The 19,722-nt window shown below is 70.3% G+C and overlaps 2 protein-coding genes across 7 annotated transcripts in view; both read right to left on the bottom strand.

Annotated features, from left to right (window-relative positions):
- Window positions 1-1,367: 1,367 nt before the first annotated feature.
- EXD3 (exonuclease 3'-5' domain containing 3) overlaps window positions 1,368-19,722 on the bottom strand; it is a 56,678-nt gene continuing 38,323 nt past the window's right edge. Inside the window, exons 20-23 of one of the 6 annotated variants that reach the window (XR_013960624.1) lie at window positions 11,714-11,821; window positions 10,689-10,790; window positions 9,820-9,855; window positions 9,536-9,596 (exon numbers count right to left, since the gene is read on the bottom strand). Coding sequence is in view for 2 of the 6 variants with exons in the window: in XM_080668677.1 (XP_080524803.1) it covers window positions 9,298-9,596; window positions 9,820-9,855; window positions 11,714-11,804 (426 nt within the window). In the remaining 4 variants the exon portion in view is untranslated. Of the gene's footprint in view, window positions 1,382-9,248; window positions 9,597-9,819; window positions 9,856-10,688; window positions 10,791-11,713; window positions 11,822-14,053; window positions 14,251-19,722 lie in introns of those variants that run through there. The other 5 variants (XR_013960625.1, XR_013960622.1, XM_080668677.1 and 2 more) reach the window with 5 other exon arrangements.
- On the bottom strand, window positions 3,087-4,910 carry NRARP (NOTCH regulated ankyrin repeat protein). Its single transcript, XM_080668697.1, has one exon. It carries the CDS (start codon window positions 4,347-4,349, stop codon window positions 4,005-4,007), a length of 345 nt encoding a protein of 114 aa, XP_080524823.1. The 5' UTR covers window positions 4,350-4,910; the 3' UTR covers window positions 3,087-4,004.

Below are 19,722 nucleotides of genomic sequence, written 5' to 3'. Positions count from 1 at the left end.
CCGCCCAGCACCGGCCTCCCTCCCGTCCTCAGTCCCCTCGGGGCTCCCCAGGTCAGGGTGACAGGACTGCGCCCCCGGGCCGGCGTGCACCCCAGTCTGTGCTCAGCTGCAAGGCCTCTGGGGGATAGATCCAGAGGGCAGCCCCTCTGTCCCCCTAACAGTCTCCCTGGCTCTCGCCCTTGGTCCTGGCCCCGATCCTGCCTCCCTCCTCGCCTCCCGCCGGCTCCCACCTGCAGCCTTGAGACAACCTTTCTGGCTGAGCGGGTCCCTGCGCTTCCCGGCCTCTGGCGTCCTTCCCAACAGAAAGCACTTCCTGGCCCGCCCGCCCGCCCGGTCCAGGTCCGGCCAGGAGGCAGCCGGACGGACGGACCGCAGTGCCCTTGGCTGCAGCCGTGGTGTGGGCCTGTCTTCGCCCATCCGGTCCGTCTCCTCCATGGCAGCCACTCCAGGGGCCCAGCCCCTGCCCGCCAGACCCGCCACTCTGTGCCTCCTGGTGGCCGGGCCGGACCTCCCTGCCCCCGCACCTGCCACTGTGCCTCCTCTCACCCTGGCAGTCTCCGACTCCGCAGGCCTGGGCGGCGGAGGGGGAGGGGGAGGGGAGGGGAGGGGGAGGGGAGGGGGCGGGCCCCTGTGCAGGAAGCAGTCCGTGTGCTGCCCAGGAAGGCCGGGGCAGGGCCTGCACTGCGCCCTGACCACGTGGGGGTGAACCTGGTTTTGGGGGCTGCTCCCCTGGGCTCTGCCCTCAGCACCCCAGGAGTCCCTCGCCGCTGCGGGGACCAGGCTGGAAGGGGGGGGGGGGTCTGTGCAGAGACAGGCCCTGGGCAGAGGCAGCAGGAACCCACCAGGCCCCCCGCTTCATGGGGCCAAGGCTTGCTCAGTCTGTCTCTAAGCAGAGGCCTTAGGGAGCCCGGTCTCCCCCAGCGGCAGCCACCAGCCTGGGAAGCCCCCCAGCTCCCAGGCCTCCCCCCGCCCCCCCCCCCGTGCCTTTCTACCAGGGAGACCCTGAAGGAGAGGGCAGTCAGGGCCCCCCCCCCCCCCAGGCTAAGGCCCAAACCAGCGCTAGCTTTGGTCTTCAAATGGCGCCCCACCACTGTGGCCACGTGCTGTGGGTGGGCGGGGAGGCCCAGCCCCATGCCCATGGGCTGTCCACTGTGCCCAGGCCTGACTTGTCTCCAGGGACTGCAACTTCTGGGTTCTTGTGGCAACTCTCCCTGCCCCGTGGCCAGGCACCCCCCCCCCCCCCAAAGGCTTATTTGCATCAAATAGTCACTCACCTCTGCAGGTGACAGGATGGGCAGGAAATGCCTGGGAAAGCCTGGAGGGTGACAGAGCTGGAGACAGAGTGGCACCCAGGGGCCCGGGGAAGGGCATGGTGTCCGACCTGCTGACAAGGGAGCAGAGACCCGTCAGCCACCCGTCAGCGAGGAGGGGCCTGAAGCCCGCAGCGGGCTGGGTGCACCCTCCCTCCGCCTGCCTGCTCCCCTGGCGCCATCCCCCAGCTCCGGCCAGCCCTCCACGCAGGGGCCCAGCTCCCCCAGACGCCTCCACGCGGCCCAGCTCAGGGCTGTGCTCTCCGGGAGGGTTGGCTCCCGGGCCCGGCCTCCTCAGCTCCGGGACGCCACCCCAGGGTCAGAGAGAAGGGCCTCCCCTTGTCAGGCGCGAGCAACCAGGATGTTCTCCCAAATCTAAAAGATGCCCCTCTGTCAGCAGGCGGTCCAGCATGAACCCACAGTAGCCGGAGAGGGTACCCTTCGGACCTCACCTCTCCGGCTGGGGGTCAGGGGTCAGGGGTCAGGGAAGAGCTCGGAGCAGACGTTCCCACAGAGGCCTCAGCTGCTTTGCGGGGAGCAGAGGAGGCGGGCTGCGCTGGGGGTGCCCGACCCACAGGCCCTGACCCCTCCGGGTCCTGCGTGTGGCCGGACCCCCGGGGAGGGCCGAGCCCAAGAAAAACCAACAACCTTTTGTGTTTGTTTTTTAATATAAAAAGATCAATGAAAAATTTATTGATAAATTTTCCACGCTGGGCTACAAGGGTATCGTACACTCAGGGATGGGCTGCAGACTTCATCCGGTTAGAAGTGGTCAGACCGGGCCCACACACAGCTTCCATAAGCCTAGAAAGTCTTAACATTAATTAACATAATTAAAACGTTATTTGCATCTAGAAAAAAATATACAGGAAAACTCCTTGTGGAGTAATCTGTGCCTCCGGCCAACGCCTGCCGGTCCCGCCACGTCCTCCGTGTCTTCTCCTCACAAGGGGTTCCGTCACGGCCACGGAGGACGGTGAGGCCGGCCTGCGCGAGCGGCCTCCACCCACCTGTGTCCTCAAGTGCTCCCCCACTTTTGCAGGAAGGGTCACAGCAGCACTTCTTACCCAGGAAGAAGAAGCCTCATTTAAATTTGAATAATTCAGTCCCCTTTTATTTCTCGGGATCAAAACAGCCAGGGGTGTGGGGTTGCATAGAAAATCGGACCGAGGGAGACCAGGAAGGCCGCCCCGACAGAGAGCGACGCGGAAGCACCGCCCCCAGCCCGCCCCGCCCCCCCCCCCCCCCGCAGCAGCCCTCCCGGCCCCTCCCCCACGGCAGGATTTTGGGGACTCGAATGGGGTTCTTGCAACCCCCGGGAGGCTGAGGAAGGGCCAACAGTCCCTCAGCTCAGCCATTAGCACAAGAGATTCACAGTCTTATAGGCATTTTATAAAAATATAAATATGGGTACACTGTTGCCTACACAACGCCCTTTAAAATGGGGTTATAACCAAGATTCAGAAAATACACCTAACACTTGGCTTACAATATGTTAATATTTTATATTGTCATAAATGTTATGACATATCATCGTGGCAAATCCATTTACTTTTTTAAAAAAGTGTGCAACCGACTGTTAACTCTCACAGGACTCACTAGACCGGGCATGGGCCCCACCACCCCTCCGGCACCGCCGCGCCCCAGCGCCCAGGGTCCTCCCGCGGGAACCTCAGAAAACCAGCAGGTTTGGGGTCCCAGAGTGGGAGGCGGCCTAGGGCTTCCCAAACTCACACGGAACTGTGTGTGTGAGAGAGAGAAGGGGAGGGGGAGAGGGGGGCAAGAGAGGGGGCAGGAGGAGGGAGGGGGACGGGGGAGGGGACAGAAGGGGGGCAGGAGGAGGGGGAGGGGACGGGGGCAGGCTGGGGAGAGGGGACAGGGGGAGGGGAGGGGGCAGGCGGGGGAGGGGGCAGGAGGGGGGAGAGGGGACGGGGGAGGGGACAGAGGGGGGGCAGGCGGGGGAGAGGGGGCAGGGGGGTGGGAGGGGGCAGAGGGGGAGACGGAGGGAAGCGGGGAGAACCAGGAGCGAGAGGAAGCAGCACGGAAAGCCTTCGGGCTGGCGGCGGTGTTCAGTGCAACCAAGAAACGACACATCAAGTTTTTCGTTGTAAGAAAAGGAAAGAAATGCGTCTCCCCACAACCACGCACAGTGTTTCCCGAACAAAGAGACCAAGCGCACAACCGTCACCCACAAGTAGACACACACGATAAATAGTTTCGAACCCCAGCCACAGCGCAGCGTCTCCTCCTCCGGGCGCGTCGGCCGCGGTCCTGCGGGCGGGGGGCGCCCCGAGCCCGGCGTCCCCGCCACCCGCCTTCCACCTCCGGAGAAAGCGTTTCCAGCGGAGGATCCGGTGTCTCGGGATTCCGAACTTGCTGGTAGCGAGACTCAAATTTCAAAGGGGCGAGAGCCCGTGCCCCGCCCCCACCCGCGAGGCCGCGGGCGGGGCCGTGGGAAGCGCTCCTGCCCGGCCCGGGCCGCCACTGGCGGGAGCAGGCGGGGGGGGGGGGGCACCGACCCCGGGGAACGGACGCCGCGCGGGGTCCCGTGGACACAGACGCGTGCGCGCCGGACTCGTGGTGGCCGCGGCGCCGGCGGCGGGGCGCACACCGAGGTAGTTGGCGGGAAGGTACAGCAGAGGCGACTCGCGTGGGGCCCGCGGCCGGCTCGGGGTCGGCGTCCGGGGCGGGGCATCACCGGCCGCCGCCCGCGTACTTGGCCTTGGTGATGAGATAGAGCACGATGTCCTGGTGGCCGCCGAACGCCGCGATGTGCAGCGCGCTCCAGCCGTCGCGGTTGGCCAGGCGGATGTCGGCGCCGAACTTAACCAGCAGCTTCACCAGCTCCAGGTTGCCGTCGATGACCGACTGGTGCAGCGCCGTCTGGCCCTCGGGCCCGAACGAGTTCACGTTGAACTCGCAGCTGGTCATGTTCTGCAGCAGCGACTGCAGCTCCTGCGTGTTGCCGCGGCGCACGGCCTCCTGGAAGACGCGCTGCGTGGGCGGCGCCGCGCAGGTGGACAGCTCGGCCTGGCTCATGCTGCCGCCGGGCGCGCGCGGCGGGGCGGGCCGGGCTCAGCGCGGGCGGCGGCGGCGCGGGCCCCAGGCTGTCTCGGGGCCCGCCTGGGCGCATGGAGGGCGCGGCGCCCCCGGGCCCCGCACGCCGCCCCTGGGCGCTCTGGGCGCTGGGGGCCGGGGGCCGCCGCCGCAGGGCCCCGCCGCATCCAGCCGCGCCCGGGCGAGCGGGCGACGGAGGCTGGCGCTGCGCTCTCGGAGGCCGGCCGAGCCGGGGCGGCGGCGCCGCGCTCTCGGGTCCCTGCTCGCTCCGGCTGCAGTTCCCGCGTGGACTCCACGAGCCTCCCCACGCGCCGCTGCACTCGCTCGCTCGCTCGCCCGCCCGCCGGGGCGCCTTTTACCTCCTTTATATTTGCATAACAATGGGCACCCGTGACGCGCCCGCCGGCCGCCCGCCGATTGGGCGGCGCGGGGTGGGGCGTGTCCGGGGGCGCGTCCGGGAGGCGCGCTTCGCCGCAGGGGGCGCTGGTTGCCGGCCCGCGGGACCGGGAGCCCCGAGGCCGCGGGGGAGGTCTCTGTCTCGCCGCGCCGCCGCCCCACCCCCCGGGGCTCCCGCCCTCCGTGTCTCCGCCGTCGCCCCGCCCACTTTCCCTCCGGCCACTCGGGGAATTCCAAGCTCCCTGCGCCGACCGAACCAGGCCCGAGCAGAGCGCGACCCCGATGGACCCGCGGGCGACCTGTCCTGGGTGGGGGGTCGCGAGCATCTCAGACTCTGGAGGTCCGGGGGGTGGGGGAGACCCCTTCTCGCTCCCGCTGCGGGAATGCGGCCACGACCCACCCGCCGGGTCCCCAGCGCGCGCGCAGCTCAGCCCCGCCCAGTCCGGCCGCCGGGACACAGGGTCAACTCGGGTGACCACCCGACGAACATCTCGGGCGTGTGGTCTCAGCCGCGCGGGTCCTTCCCGCGCGAGGACGGCTCCCCGGGTCACCCCGTTTGTTCCCCAACCTGGCTGGCTCGAGCCCCTGCCCTGATGGAGACCTGGGGTTCCGGAGGAGGAAGGCCAGGGCTGTGGCCTGCTGCCCACTCCGGGGCTCCCCCATCAAGTTGGGGACAGGAGGGCCAGGCCAGCGGCCCCCGTCAGGCACCAGCTCTGCTCTGAGGGAGCCCTGAAGTGACTCATTCCAAACCATGAACCCGTCCTTAATTCACACAACACGGGCGCCAGATTTCCTCATTAGGGTTTCCCGCTTATGCTCGGCTGTGGCCGCTGGGAGTGAGGGAGGAAGGTGGGTTCTGGCAGCCGGAGGCCCGCAGCCCGGGACCTGCATTCCTGCAGAAGCCGCTGGGGAGACCACCCTGTGAGGCCTTGTCTGAGGAGGGGCTCTCCCCAGGCCTCACACCTGCGTGGGGGTGCCCCCACCTCCCTCGGTGCACTGGGAGGGGTCACAGCCAAACCACAGGGAGAGCTAGGCAGGCCCACACGCCTGGGCGGGCTCCCCGGGGGCCTCCCTAGAGCCAGGGCCGCCCGAGCCCCTCGCTCTGGATTTCCTGAGGCTGGGGGTCCAGCCCGTCTGCTCAGATCTGCTCCCCTCAGGAACTGACCCCCCCTGAGCCGGTGGGTGAGCCCAGCCCTGCGCTGGCCTGGCCACCAGTGTGACCTGGGGGTGCCGCTGCTATCGGGAGCCCATTCCTGGTCCCCTCATCCTGTGAGGGTGTGTCCCTGGCTCAGCAGAAGGCCTGAGATCAGCTGCTGCTGAGCTGTGAACTCCTGGAGGGGGCTCCTGCCCAGGGACCCCCCCCCCCCCGCCCCCGGTGAGCAGGGCCCGCCCCGCCCGCTGCCGGGAACAGGTGGGTAGGGAGGCAGCCGAGCTCTGAGAACATGTTGGGATGGGCCGAGGCCTCTGCCCCTCAGGCCTGTTTTTCATGCAGCAGCCAGGGCGCAGCGCCCCCAGAGCCCTCTCCAGAAGGTGTGGGTCGCCAGACGGGGCTGAGCCCTCCGCGTCTGGAGCAGGGCATCTGGAGACTGCTGGGCCCGGGAGGGAGCCGGGGAGAGAAGTCCCATTGACCCCTCCACGGCGTCGGGGAGGGCAGACAAAGGGGCCCTATGAACTCAGTGTGAGAACTCGCGGCCGCCACCACGGCCATGAAATTGGCAGCCGAGGCACCCCCGGCGGGGACCATGTGACTGGAATTGCCCCGGGAGCCTGGCCCGAGGTTGCTGGCCACCCCGCCCAGCGTTCGTCGGGGGCACAGGGCAGATGGGGTACCTGGGCCTGCCACGGCCGTGTGCCCACTGCCCGAGCCCCCCCGCCCCCGCCTGCCAGGTGGCCTCACTGTGGCCTGCGTCTCCCTGGTCCACACCCCGCAGCTGACCTTGTGGGCCGGGCTCCCAACACACGTCCACAATGTTTGCTGAAGGACACAGGCAAAAGGGGGGCATTTGTTCCAAATGCTGTGGTGGGAGGGGGCGGGCTCCCCGGGGCTGTGAGGAGCGTGTGCGTGCGTGTGCGTGTGCGTGTGTGTGTGTGTGTGTGTGTGTGGCGGTTTGCTGGCTCTGAAGAAGCCCATACCTGGGATGGGGGGGACAGACCCACCCTGACCACCAGGCTGGACGCTGTCCCTCAGGGGGATGGCCGAGGAGGAGGCCAGAGTTGAAGAGAGACCCCTTCTCCCCCTGGGGACCCATTTTTTTGGAGGCTCAGAGCAGTGGGGGTGGGGCAGGGTGGAGAACGTTTTGGACCCAGGCTGGGAAGGTCTCGCGGTGGCGGCGGAGGGCAGCACTGATGGGGCGGCGGCCAGAGCCGGGGCCGAGGCCTGTGGCCACCTTAAAGGCACCGGGCAGGGGAAGGAGGGCGACCAGGCCGTGGGCAGGCGGGCAGTGGGGGCGGGGCTTCCAGCTAATTCATTAAAATGTGTCGGGAGCGTGGGAAAGAGGAGCGGCTTTCTTCCCAGCAGCCCAGGCACCTGGTAGAGGGGCCGAGCGAGGATACGGATCAAATAACAAACACTCGGCCGGCCAGCGCGGCCAGGGCGCAGGAAGGACGCCCGCCCGGGGCAGGAACTGCCGCAGACAATCGTGGCTCCTGCCCGCCCCGGCGGGCCAAGCAGGTCGCCCGCTCTGGGGCGCAGCCTGCCCTGGGGGCCGGTGTCTGACCCCAGCTGGGGAAGGGCCGAAGGGAGTCCCCCGCCTGAGGCTGCCTCCCCCCAGGATGGGGCTGGTGTGAGCGTGTGAGCCCAGGGGGTCCCGGAGGGATGCAGCCAGGCTGGGGAGCAGAGGGTGAGGGTGGGGGAAGGCAGGCTGGACCGGGCAGGCATCCCCATCAGCTGCCCTCTCCCTAGCGTTGTGTGGTGTGCAAGGGCGGAGGGAGGCGGGGGTCAGACCTGCGGGGACAGGAAGGACACAGCCTTCGCCCCCTCGCCGTCCCGGCCTCTCCGGCTCCAGTTCCTGTCTGTCCAGGGCCGGCTACACCAGGGCCTCGGTCAGAGGGAGCCCCACGAAGCAGGCGGGCTGGGCACCCCTCCTGCTTCCTCTTAACCCTCAGGGAGGGAGTGTGGTCGGTCTGCCCCAGGACAGGGCAGCCGCTGTAGAGGGCCCCCCTCCCCGATGGGGTCCAGCTTGCCTGCTCGTCTTGGCACCCCTGCCTGGCCCTGGGGGTGACCACTCAGTGATCAGGGGGAGTGAAAGGCCAGGGTTGCCTGCTAGCCTGGACCCCTCCCCTCCAGCTGACCACAGAGTTGCTGGGGGGCTAAGTGGGCCGGCGCCTGGTACAAAGTGGGCGCTCCGGAAGACAGGAGAGGACTCGGGGCGGGGGGAGTGGCAGGTCGCCCCTGGGCCCCCACGCAGCCCCCGCCTGCACACGCCCGTCTGACCCCCACGAGGGCGGCACCCCTGGGGCTCAGGGTCCAGCTCTGGGGCAGGGGCTGGCCTGGCGTTGCCGGTGCCGCCCTGCGCTGAGGCATGGCACCTGGGCCTGCAGGTGTGCCTGCCCTGGGGGAGGCAGGGGCCCAGCACAGCCCCAGGCCGCCGACCCCGGAGGCTTCCGCCCGGGCTCCTGGGTCAACTCCGCTCGGTTTCCGTTCTGGGCAGGAAGGACAGGAAAGGGATGTGACGGGGGTGGGGGGGGGGAGGAGGGCGCATTCCTGGGGTGAGCGGAGGGGGTGGGCAGGAGCACAACGCAGCCGGGACCAGGCCTGCCACGGGCAGGGGCCGCCACGGTGGGCTGTCCCCGGGACCCCTCCTGCGCGCCACGCTGGGCACTGGTGCCCTCAGGCCTTCCGTGACGCCAGCCGGAGCCCGAGCCTGTTTCCCCGAGTGGGCCTAGCAGGTGTGAGGCGAGGCATGTGCACACGTGGGTGCAGGGCCCCGTCTTGTAACGTGGCGGCTGGTCTCTCCCCCCAGAGGAGGCCACCAGCCCTGACCGGCGTGAGGAAGGGAGGGCAAGAGCCAGGGCACAGAGCAGGGACCCCTCCAGGCTGGCTGCCCTGCCTGCCTCGGGCACCAGGTGCGCTGGGCCCGTTCCCTACAAAGTGGCCAGCCTGGCCTACAGGTTCCTGACCCCGGGACCCCGCCATCCGTGCTCCTTGGAGCGGGGGCCCGCCCTGCCTGGCCAGGGGGCTGGCTCCTGGCAGAGAGGGTGGGGTGGAGAGGGTGGCTTGGTGGGTGGGCCGCAAGCGCCTGAGGCCGGTCTGCCCCCTGCCCACCTCCAGCCTCACGGGCTCCAGCGGACGTGGGAGCCACCGCGTCCAGCCCTTGGGCCGCCGCCCAGGCCATTTCCTCCCCAGGCCAGCCCTGCCCGCCCCTGCCGCCTCTCCCCCGAGCACAGGGCAGCCCCGGCTCAGGCCGGCGCCCTGACCACGGGGGAGCCACTTCGCCCGCAGCGGGGCGTCAGGTGTGAGCAATGACGCACGGCCGGCCCGCGGGTGCGGCTTTTCCGAGTTTATTGTCCGGGGCAGGCCCGGGCCTGGGCGCCCTCAGGAGGGGCTGCGGGCCGGGCCGGGCTCCTGAGGGCCGGGGGGCCCGTCCAGGACGTCCTGGAACTGCGAGGCCACGCGGCCCAGGTGGGAGCCCTCCCAGAAGACCTTGCCGCAGCCCGAGCAGCAGAAGAAGTGGCGCAGCCCCGGCCGCCGCAGCACGCCCGCCGGGACCCCCGCCAGCTGCAGCCGCGTGCCGTTGCCCAGGGTGGCCGGGGCGCTGGCCCGCAGCTCTGCCGCCTCCAGCCAGCGGCAGGGGGGGTCGTAAGTGAGGCCGGGCGTCTCCCCGGGGGCGGGGCCTGGGGGGGTGGAGGAGCCACCTGAGGCCTGGCTTTGGCCTGCGCCCAGCCCTCTGCTCCTCTCCCCAGGGACCCCTTCTTCCCTTGGCTCCCGCCACGGACCCGCCCAGCCCAGGGCGCAGGGACTGTCCCCTAAAGGGGTCCGTCTCCCGGGCCGGGACCCAAACCCCGTCTCAGGGCCGGCGCCGGGCCAGGGTCCTCCGTGGGCAGTCCCAGTGCTCACCTGGCTCCTGTGTGTCCTCGCTCTGGGCCTCGTCATCTGTCAATCAAGGAATTCAGGAACCCCTGAGAACAGGGCCCGGCAGCCCAGCCTCCCCCTCACCCCCAGGGGCGAGGGCCAAAGGGCAGGGGGCAAAAGCTTCAGGGCCAGCCCAGGCCCCTCCCACGGGAACGCACACCTTGGACCGTTCTTGGGGCTCAAAGGTCTCGGGCACCAGGGGCCTGAGAACGGGCGGGCGGGCGGGGGCGGGCGGCCCACGTGTGATGAGCAGATAAGCCCGTTGCCAGGAGCCTTTGCACAATCAGGACCAGGGCACGCAGGCGGCACCCGGGGGGGGGCCCTGCTGGAGCTCAGGGTGCCCGAGACCCCGGGAGGGCTCACCCCCACGGAGAGCCCGGGAGGGCCAGGCTGCCCAGCTCCGGGCCTGCTCAGCGGGCGGGAGGCGTGGCCCCAGCCCCGTGGACCCTCGTAATTTGCTTGGCAAACATCTCTCTAGAGCTGGCCCAGGAGGAGCTGGAGCCTCGGCCTGAAAGGGGGCGCTCCCTCCGCCCAGGGCCGCCTTGGAGCCCAGCCAGGCCACGACCTCCATCTGGCCTCGGCCTCGGCCCAGCCTGTGTGACCCCAGCCCAGCCTTGGGCAAACTATGGCCCGTGGGCCGGATCCGGCTGTTCTATCCGGTTCTCTTGCTCTCCCCTCCGCTCCTTTACTTTGAATTTATATTATTTCACACAAACACTCCATCCATGCTTTTGTTCCGGCCCTCCGGTCCAGTTTAAGAACCCATGGTGGCCCTGACCGGTTTGGCTCAGTGGATAGAGCGTTGGCCTGCGGACTGAAGGGTCCCGGGTTCGAGTCCGGTCAAGGGCATGTACCTTGGTTGCGGGCACATCTCCAGTGGGAGGTGTGCAGGAGGCAGCTGATCGATGTTTCTCTCTCATCGATGTTTCTGACTGTCTATCCCTCTCCCTTCCTCTCTGTAAAAAAATCAATAAAATACATTAAAAAAAAAAAAAGAAAAGAAAGAAAGAACCCATTGTGGCCCTCGAGTCAAAAAGTTTGCCCACCCCTGTTCTAGAACCTTCCCTGGTGTTTCCCGAGGCACTAGACCGGGCACGGGTGCGCCCCTTCCCCGCACCAGCGAGAGCCTGGGGGTGCACCGGGGGCCCCGTGGAGGGCCCTGCCAAGTCCTTCCCTCCCGGGCCTTGACCGAGAGCTGCCCAAGGTGGACGTGGGCCGCCAGGACCGCCCGCCCGCGGGGTGGGTGGCCTCTACGCTGACCCCACACGTCAGAGGGAGGCGGGCAGGACAGGAGCGGCTCGGTGGGACGTCAGCTTCCAGGAGAAGCACCCCACAAGAGGGTCTGGAGGCCCCTTGTCCCCCCGCCCCGTCCCCATGGAGGCCCCCGAGGTCCCTGCACTGCCCTCGCCGGGCCCCTCTCCCTGGAGGCAGGCGACAGTGGCCGAGGGCAGGGTCTGCTCACCGCCCGGCCGGCAACGTCGCGGCCACCCTCCGCTTCCTAAGCTTCTGAAAAGGGAAACTGAGGCTGGGCGCTGGGTCGGACCTGCCCTGGCGGGGCGGGCAGCTCCTGCTCCGTCGGCCCAGGCTCATCTTGTTCGGGTTGCCGAGGGCCACGGGTGCACGAGGACGCGCGTACACACGTGTGCGTGCACGGGGTCCGTGTGCTCGGGCAGGCTGAGCAGCGCCGAGCAGGGACCCCTGGAGAGGAGTGTCCCCCACCCAGAGGGTCCTGTGGCCTCGGCGTCCCGCTCTCCTGCAGGGCAGCCTTCGTACCCCAAGCCTGCGGGGTGCTGTCTCCCCACCTGCCAGGCCCGGCCTGCACCCCTGCTAGTGAGCCCAGGAGCAGCTGGGCCATGCCGACCCGCGGGGGGGCACTCACCCGTGCTGCTGGGGTCCTCCCGGCCGCTGAGCCCCACGAGCTGTGTCATCAGGCACTTGGAGACCTTCAGGTACTGGTCACAGTTACAGGCCTGGGGACAGAGCAGGGCTGAGGTGGGGCGCCTCCCGCCACCCCCACCCTCCGCCGCTGCTCCTCGCCGCTCTGGGTCTGGCAGGGTGCTTCCTGTAGACAACACGTCCCTCTCCCGGCAGCAGCCAGGTGCACCTCCTTCTGGGAGCCCTCCCTGATTGCAGCTTCTCCCGGGTCCCGGGACCCTGCAGGGCCCAGCCGCCCCGGCCAGCCCAGCCCCAGGGGGTGCCAGGCCCACACCCACGGCTGCCCTGCCCCCGCAGCCCGTCTCGGGGAGCCAGGGCCAGTTCAGTGTCCAGGCCTCTCTCTGCGGCTCGGGGCCTCGAATCAAGTCCCCTGGGGTCAGGGGTGAAGTCACGCTGCTGCTGTGCAGGGTCCTCGTCCGGGACACCCAGCAGGCTCCGGGGAGCTGTCAGCCCGGGGTGTGGGTGAGGCGTGGGGGTCCACCCTGCCCCCCCCGCCCCGTGCAGCTGCCCCAGGGGAGGGTCTGGGTCCAGGGCACACCGGTCACAGCCCCTCCCGCTGTGGGGCAGGGCACCCGCTTTCGGAAGGAGGGCGAGCCAGTGGGGGGGCGTTCCTAGGCCGCAGGAGGGAAGTGCCCTGGATGACATGGCTCCGGGCAGGTGGGTAGGCGGTGGCCTCAGGCCCCGGGAGCTGCAGGTGAGCCCACGTCAGGGCAGCGCCACCCTGTCCCCCCACGCCCTTTCCCACGGCCTTTCAACACCGTGAGCTTCACCTGTGGCCTCGCTGCTGGTCTCCAGCTCTGGGGCGGGTGGGGCGGGGGTGGGGATGGGGCAGGGCCATCTGGGTGGGTGGACCGTCTCTGCTGGGGGGACTTGGATGAGGAGGCTGATCCCAGCGCAGAGCCTCCTGCCCCCCGAGAGCCTCCCGCCCCCACTAAGCCAGCTTTTTGCACAGGGAGGCTGTGCCCTGCGTCCCCGGCTGAGGTCTGGCCTGTGGTCACTCCAGGTCCAGCTGAGCTGTCCTGAGCCGCCTGCCATGGCCCTGCTCTCCCTGTCCAGGCCCCCCGAGGGGACAGCCACTGAGGGACAGGCCCCCCGAGGGATAGGCCCCCCGAGGGGACAGCCACCCGAGGGACAGGCCCCCCGAGGGGACAGCCACTGAGGGACAGGCCCCCCGAGGGGACAGCCACCTGAGGGACAGGCCCCCCGAGATGACAGCCACCTGAGGGACAGGCCCCCCGAGGGGACAGCCACTGAGGGACAGGCCCCCTGAGGGGCAGTGCCAGCAGGTGCAGGACCAGCCAGCAGCAGGGCAGCGCGCAGGCCGGGAGGGCCTCTGTGAGGGTCGCCAGCTTCCCAGGACCCGGGCCAGTGAGCACGCCTGGGCGGGGCGGCCAGCTCACGCTGAGTCACGGCAGCAGGCACACGTGGTGCCATCCACAGGGCCCTGGTCACACCCTCGGGAACCACCGGTGCCAGAGTTCCCACGGCTGGTGCCCACTGTCACCCCGATAGGCCCTGAGAGCCCTGCCCCCCGCCCCACCCCACCCCACGGCTGGAAAAGCCGGTTCTCCCCGCCCCCTGCTTCCCACAGCGGGAGGCCTGGCACCCGGCTCCCCTGGGCTCTGGCCCCCATGCACTCCGGGTGCTGCACTCGGCCCGCCGCCCCTGGCTGTGCCCTTGCCCTGGGGGCTCGGGCTGGGCTCTGTGCCCGTCACCCAAGGGCTCTCCTTGGCACCCAGGGGGCAGCGGTGCCTCCGACCTCCCATTCGGAAGAAAAGGGCGCCCGGGGGACCCCGCGCAGCCCTGCTGGCCGAGGGGCGTGTGCACAGGCCTCAGAGCCACCCCACCTCCTGGGGGCCAGGCAGACCCCAGCCTTGGAATGCCAGTGGTCTGGGCAGAGAAGGCGGGGGGGGGGGGCCTGGACAGTCTCTGTGCCCCCCCCCCCCCCCGCAGCCAAGGAGCCTGAGGGCAGGGCTGGGCTGGCTGCCGCCCCCAGGGCCCCGCTGGGAGGGCGGGGCCAGGTGCGTGGGTAGGAGGGGCTGGGAAGGCGGCTGGCTCCCGGTCCCAGGGGTCCGCCCGCTCTCCTGGTTCCCACGGCTTGGCAGGGAGGGGAGGCTGCTCGCCCGCCGCCAACACCCGCCCAGTGCGCCTGAGTCAGGGCAGCCCGGGGACAGCCTGGGGCAGGGCGGGAGCCCACGTGCGGGGCCACCACGAGGGACTGGCCCTGCCGCTCTGCCCCTGCAGCCCCTGGGCCCGGGGCCGAGGAAGGTGGGCAAGGGCTGCTCTGGCCGCTTCCCTGGAGGTGGGTCTCGGGGGCTGGAGAGGGTCTGAGGGCCCCAGCAGGCCCTGGAACACCTGACTGTCCTCTGAGGCTGAGATGGGGGGCAACAGCTGGAGGGTTCAGGGGGTCGGTCCAGGTGCCGAGGGAAGGCTACACCGGAGCCGGCCGGCTCTGCTCAGCGCCAGGGAGCCCAGCCGCACCTGCAGGGACGGGACCAGACCCACGGGCCAGAGGCAAGGTCGCTGGGCCTGTCCAGGAGTGCGCTGCCCACCTGCCCACCTGCCCAGGGGAGCTGGTGCATGGGTGGGGTAGGGAGGGCTCTCTCCACAGGCTCTTTCCAGAGCCCCCTGCCCCGCCCACCACCGAGTGCAGCCAACTGTGCCCAGGCCTCTGGCCGCCTCTGGCCGCCCTGGGCCCCATCAGCCCTGAGCCCCAGGCCTCACTGGGGGGCGTGGAGGGGGTGTTATGTGTTGCCCTGGGCCCCGCCAGGCAGGGCATGAGACAGCTGTGCTCCCGAGTGGCCTGTCCGGGCTGGGAGCCTCGGAGGACCCCCCTCCTAAGGAGGCCCTGGGCCAGCTCCCCGCCCTGCCAGCAGCCAGCCCCTGCCTGTCCCCCACGTCCCCGGCACCTACCAGCTGGGGCCCTGGTCAGAGGGGTCTCCACTCTGTGCCCGACCCCAACACGGACTCCCTGGGGGGTTAGGACCCCCCTCGCTTCAGAGCCAGGCGCAGGTGTGGAAACCTGGGGCCTCACCACGGCCCCGCCTGCCCCTGCACCCCTCAGTGGGAGTCAGGCCCCCAAGGGGAAGGGGAGTGGTCAGTCTGGTGCCCTGGGGGCACGCTTTGGGGGTTCTGCCCCCACCGCGGGAGGAAGGGCGCTGGGCTGAGCTGTGGCCTGCTCCGGGGAGACGCCGGCTTCTCGCTCATTTGGAGGACCCAGCGCCATCGTGGGATGGAAGCAAACATCCCCCACCCAGCTTGGCCTCAGGTGCTGTCAGGGAAACGGGGAGCACGGGCCGCCTCAGCTTCCGGAGACCAGTCCCTGTCCCCAGGGGGCCGCCCATTTGGTCCCTGCTGAGCCCCCACCCCTGCAGCCAGGGCTGCTACCCTGAGGCTGGCAGGTCCCGAGGCCTCTTTCAGCAGCTTGTCCACCTTGACAGCCCCCCTGCCCCCCAGACATCTCAACAAATGGTGCTGGGCTCTGGGCTCTGGGCTCGGGGAGGAAGGGCTGGGATGCAGACCCCGGCCTGGGGGCCTGGTGTCAGCCTGACACCTCGCTGGACGGGGCGGGACCGGGAGGAGGAAGCAGCCAGGCGTCCAGGCCTGGATCTGCTCCACACCTCGCTCTCCCACGCCGTCCCGGCAGCCATCGGTGGGGCCCAGGCCATCTGCTCCCAGAAGTGACACGGCCCAGGGGTTTCCCCCATGAGAAGCGTGTCGCCCAGCTTTGCCCGTGAAGACCCCGCTGGCCCGGCACCGGGCTGGGACAGTCCCTCCCAGCCGGGTCCCACATGCCCTGGAGATGGGCTGGTGGGGGCGGGAGGGCCGGGGAATGTGCTCTGGCCAGCTCGCTGTTCCAGGAAGTAGACGAGGTCCCCCAGCCCTGGGCCTCACCCTCAGCGCCCGGGACCTGGGCTGGTGGCCCTGCAGGTCCCCGCTGCGCGCACCCCACCCCCAGGCCCGGGAGGTCGATTCCCACGGGCCCAGCCCCTCCCCTGCCCGGCCACTGCCCATCCCCTTTGTGGGGCAGGACAATGTCTGCACAGAGCGTGCGGGGGATGGGCCTCGGCACTGTCAGCGCAGGGCGGGTCCCCCCGGGGGCGGGGGCCACGGGTCCTGGGACCGAGGGCCACGTCTGGGGACACGTGTGCGAAAGCCAGCACTGGGCAGGTGTCTCGTGAGCACCGTGTGTATGGGGGTGAGCACACCAGCATCCAGCACGCGTGTGTCTGTGTGGGCGCCCGTCGGGGACGTGACCGTCTGTCTCACTGGCCCCATGTGCGGGTGAGCAGCCTGGACGGGCGTCTGTGGGCCCCTCACCGGGCAATGAGGGCGTGTGTTCCGGGCCCCGTTTTGGGGGTTTGAGGGAGTCCTAGGTAAGCGCCTCTCCAAGTGGACGGAAAGGGGACAGCCACCTCTGGGAGTTTCCCTGCCGAGCTGGGCTCACAGGGCTGGGACCCCAAGTCTGGCCCTGGGCCTCACAGTGGGGTACAGGCCGGGCCCCCTGAGAAGGATCTCCCCCAGCTCTCCGGGCCCATCTCCTGCCACGGGACAGGAGGGCCGCCGCTCCCCAACTTCCTGGAAGTGCAGCCCGTGGCCTAACCCCAGAGCATGCTGCCGAGCGGCTGAGCAGCAGCAACTAGCAGTGGGGTCCCCAACGGCCAGGGCGGGGTGAGAGGGGGGAAGGGGGCTGGCAGGGGAGGACAGCCCCGTCTTAGCCGCCCTGGCACAAGGACAACGGGGGCCCGACTGGGAGGCACTGCCCACCCAAGGGCGCCCCTGCCAGGGACACAGGAGCGTGAGGGCACCCCTGGGCTGCAGGCCGAGCCCTGGGAGGTGGCTGCAGACGGGACAAGTGGGCAGGCCTCCTACTTGCCCCCTCCCCCAGCCGTGGCCCCCTAAACCTCACTCGAGCCAACTGCCACCCGGAGCCCAGGGCCCCCTGAGGGCCCGGATGTGCAGACCCAGGGGTGGGGCCAGGGTGAGGCCGCCCAGTCCAGCGCTCGGCCGCTGGGGGACATGCACCAGGCGCTGCGGGCTGTGAGCCACGGGACCGGGCCGTCCTCCCGGCCCATCCCCGGACCTCCCCCCCCCGCCAAGGCCCCTCCTGGACGAAGCTGCGAGTGTGGGTTCAGGTCAGGGGGCGCCTTCTAGGGAGCAGTGACAGCTGCCTGAGGCTGCGTTGCCCTGCACCTGGGGCCACACCACACCCAGGCGCTCAGAGCCGCGGGCCGCCCAGGCCCCGGGGTGGGGGTGGGGTGTCGGCACTGGCCAGGCGCAGCAGGCAGGTCTGGGACCCCCGCTTTCTCCAGGACGTGGGGCGCAGGGTAACCACCTGTCCTGAGTTAAATCAAACAGAAGCTGGGCCAGAAGATGCCCTCTGACCCCAGGCCCTTGGAGGAAGGGGGGGCGGGTGAGGGGGTCGCTTGCCCCCCCCCCCCCGTGGGCACCCGCACCCCTGCCTCGAGCAGCCCCCAGGCGGCACAGACCAACCCCTCTCCCTGCCCCCCCACCCCCTGCGGCACATATACACGGCCCCCCCCAGCCTCGGCGCCCCCCAAGCGTGATAGCCCCTCCCGTTCCGAGGAGCCCAGAGGCGCCCCCAGGCCAGGCTCGGGCACCGCGCAGCCATTCCCAGGCGGGGGAGGGGCGGCGTGAGAACGCGCCGGCGGCCGCGTGGGAAAGCGGGGGGAGGGGCGCGAGGGCGGGGCGCGCCTGGGAACCGCTCCCGCCCCCGCCGGCCTTTGAAAGGGCCACTCAGGGCGCCAGGCCGAGATTCAAAAGCAAACGGCCGCCCGCCTGCCCGCCTTCCCGCGCCCAGGGGAGGGCGAGGGCCGCTGGGGTCCCGGAGCCCGGGGGCCCCCCTCCCTAGGCTGCGGGTGCAGAGAGGCTGCCCCCCCCCCCCCCGCAGTCCTGGGCCAGGAGCGGGGGTCGGGCTGCGGGACCAGGGGCGGCCCTGGGCTGTCCCCTCCCACAGAGGAGAGGGCCAGGCCTCCCTCCAGCAGCAGGTGGCAGGCCCCGACCCACCCACGGCCCGCAGCCCCGGGCTGAGCTCGCCTCCCATTCCCCGCCTGCCACCCGCTGGCTGCCACCCACTCGCCGCAGCGCTGCATGGGGCCAGGGACCAGCGCTGCTCCCCGATCCGGGTCCAGGGAGAGAGACACCCCAAGGTGCCCCTCCAAAGAGCCTCAGTGTGCCCACCGGGCCAGGGGCCAGGGGGGCTGCACGGGGCTGGGTGAAAGGGGGTCTCCTGCCCCTCCCCTTCCTGCCCTCCCAGGGCGCTGCGCCAGGCCAGGTACCTGCACCTGCACCTGCACCACGCACACGGGTTTGGGAGTCCCCAGTGCACCCAGCGGGCAGGGGTCTCACCCAGAGGCAGGGCCCCCAGAACCTGCCGGCCAGGCTGCTCCATCTCTCCCAGGAGCCTGCCTGTCGGACGGGGATGGAGTGGTCACTGCCTGGCAGACTCCTTTGCCACCTGAGGCCCCTCCCCAGACTCAAACCACAGCTGCCCCCGGCCTGGCCCCCGTGCCTGCAGCCCCTGGCCTGTCCCGCCTCCTCCAACCGGGCCCAGCGGCCAGCCGTCTGCAGGGTCAGCCTGCTGTCCTGAGCCAGGCCCCCGGTCGCGGCAGGCCCTGCCACAGGCCGGGCAGACCCGGTGTGGGGACCTTGCCTGGAAGGGCCCCTCCATCCGAGGGGAGCAGCCACGGGCCTGGGCACGCGAGGGGCATGGTGGACGCCAAGACTTGAATTTCACGTGATTTAGCTCCAAGGCTGCAGGGCACTAACCCCCACCCTGGGCCTCAGGGTCCCACAGGCTGAGGGCGCCCCCTCTGCAGCCCTGAGCCTCCCCCACCCCGGCCTGCTAGGCTGCCCAGCCGCCCGTCAGCCCCGTCACGGGCGTGGCTCCAGCTGGTGTCATGGTCGTGGGTGTGTGCGCCCCGTGGACAGGCCGAACCCTGACCACGGGTGGCATGTGCCCGCGGTCCCACCTCCCCAGCAGCCTGGGCAGCACCCCGCTCCTACGCCGGGCGTGTCCTGTTTCAGCTTTAAGCCTGTCACCCGCTCGGGAGTGGACAGGGCCTTTGGTCAGCGTCCAGGGCGCAGCCGCAGAAGCCTGCCCGAGGCCCCAGGGGCTGCTGGGAGCCCATGAGAACCACTCGGGACAGAGGTCCGGAGGGCAGTGGCGCTGCCTGCGGGTCTGGGCACCTGCCCCCCAGGACGGGCAAGAGATAGGGTCTGAACCAGGCTGGGGACCCACACGCCTCCCTCCCGGGCACGGGTGTGGGTCCCGGGGAGGACGCACGAGAGCCGGGCTGATGCCAGGCCGCTGTGGCCAGCAGCGGCTTTGGTGGGAAGGGCGTGGGTGTCACGCTGGCTCGGTGCCAGGGCCCTTCCTGAAGCGGCTGGGGTTGGGTCAGGGCCACCAGGAGCCGGGGCGCCCCAGGGTGGTGGCGTCCAGGTCCCCAGGGCCATCGGGTGGGACCAGGGCTGGGCGCTGGCCGAGACCAGGGTTCTCTGACGGGAGGGGCAGCCGGCAGGCCCCACGGGCTGTGGGGAGGGAGGGCCAGGGGCCTCGTGGGATGGGGTGACCCGCCTGGCCCACCCTCCTGCCACTGGGCTGACCCTGCCCATTGGGCCATCGTCCCAGCCGGCGTCCAGTCCGGGGCACTCGGGGCCCAGCCCTTGCGACTCTGACAGCTCTGGGGCCTCCACACCAGCCGCCCGGCCGGCTGCTGACCGGCCTCCGGGCCCCGCGGCCCCTCCCGCAGCCTTTGTGCCTGTGTGACCCCGGGGCACCGAGTGTGGGAACTGGGCTGGGGGCCTGAGCACAATGGCCGGGAAGGGTGGGGTCAGCGCTCGAGCCTCTTCCTGCCTGTCCCTCTGTCTGGGGTTGGTCATCAGGAGAGGCAGGTCTCCGGGCCGGGGGACGGGGCCAGCACGGGCATGCCG

Source organism: Plecotus auritus, assembly GCF_963455305.1.
Source record: "Plecotus auritus genome assembly, chromosome: 5".
NCBI lineage: Eukaryota > Metazoa > Chordata > Mammalia > Chiroptera > Vespertilionidae > Plecotus > Plecotus auritus.
Note: the sequence above shows the minus strand (reverse complement) of the source record. Positions and strands in the feature narration are given on the sequence as shown.

What these genes read in the sequence shown, in the direction of transcription:
- NRARP (XM_080668697.1), bottom strand. Translation starts at nt 4,349, where the DNA reads ATGAGCCAGGCCGAGCTGTCCACCTGCGCGGCGCCGCCCACGCAGCGC.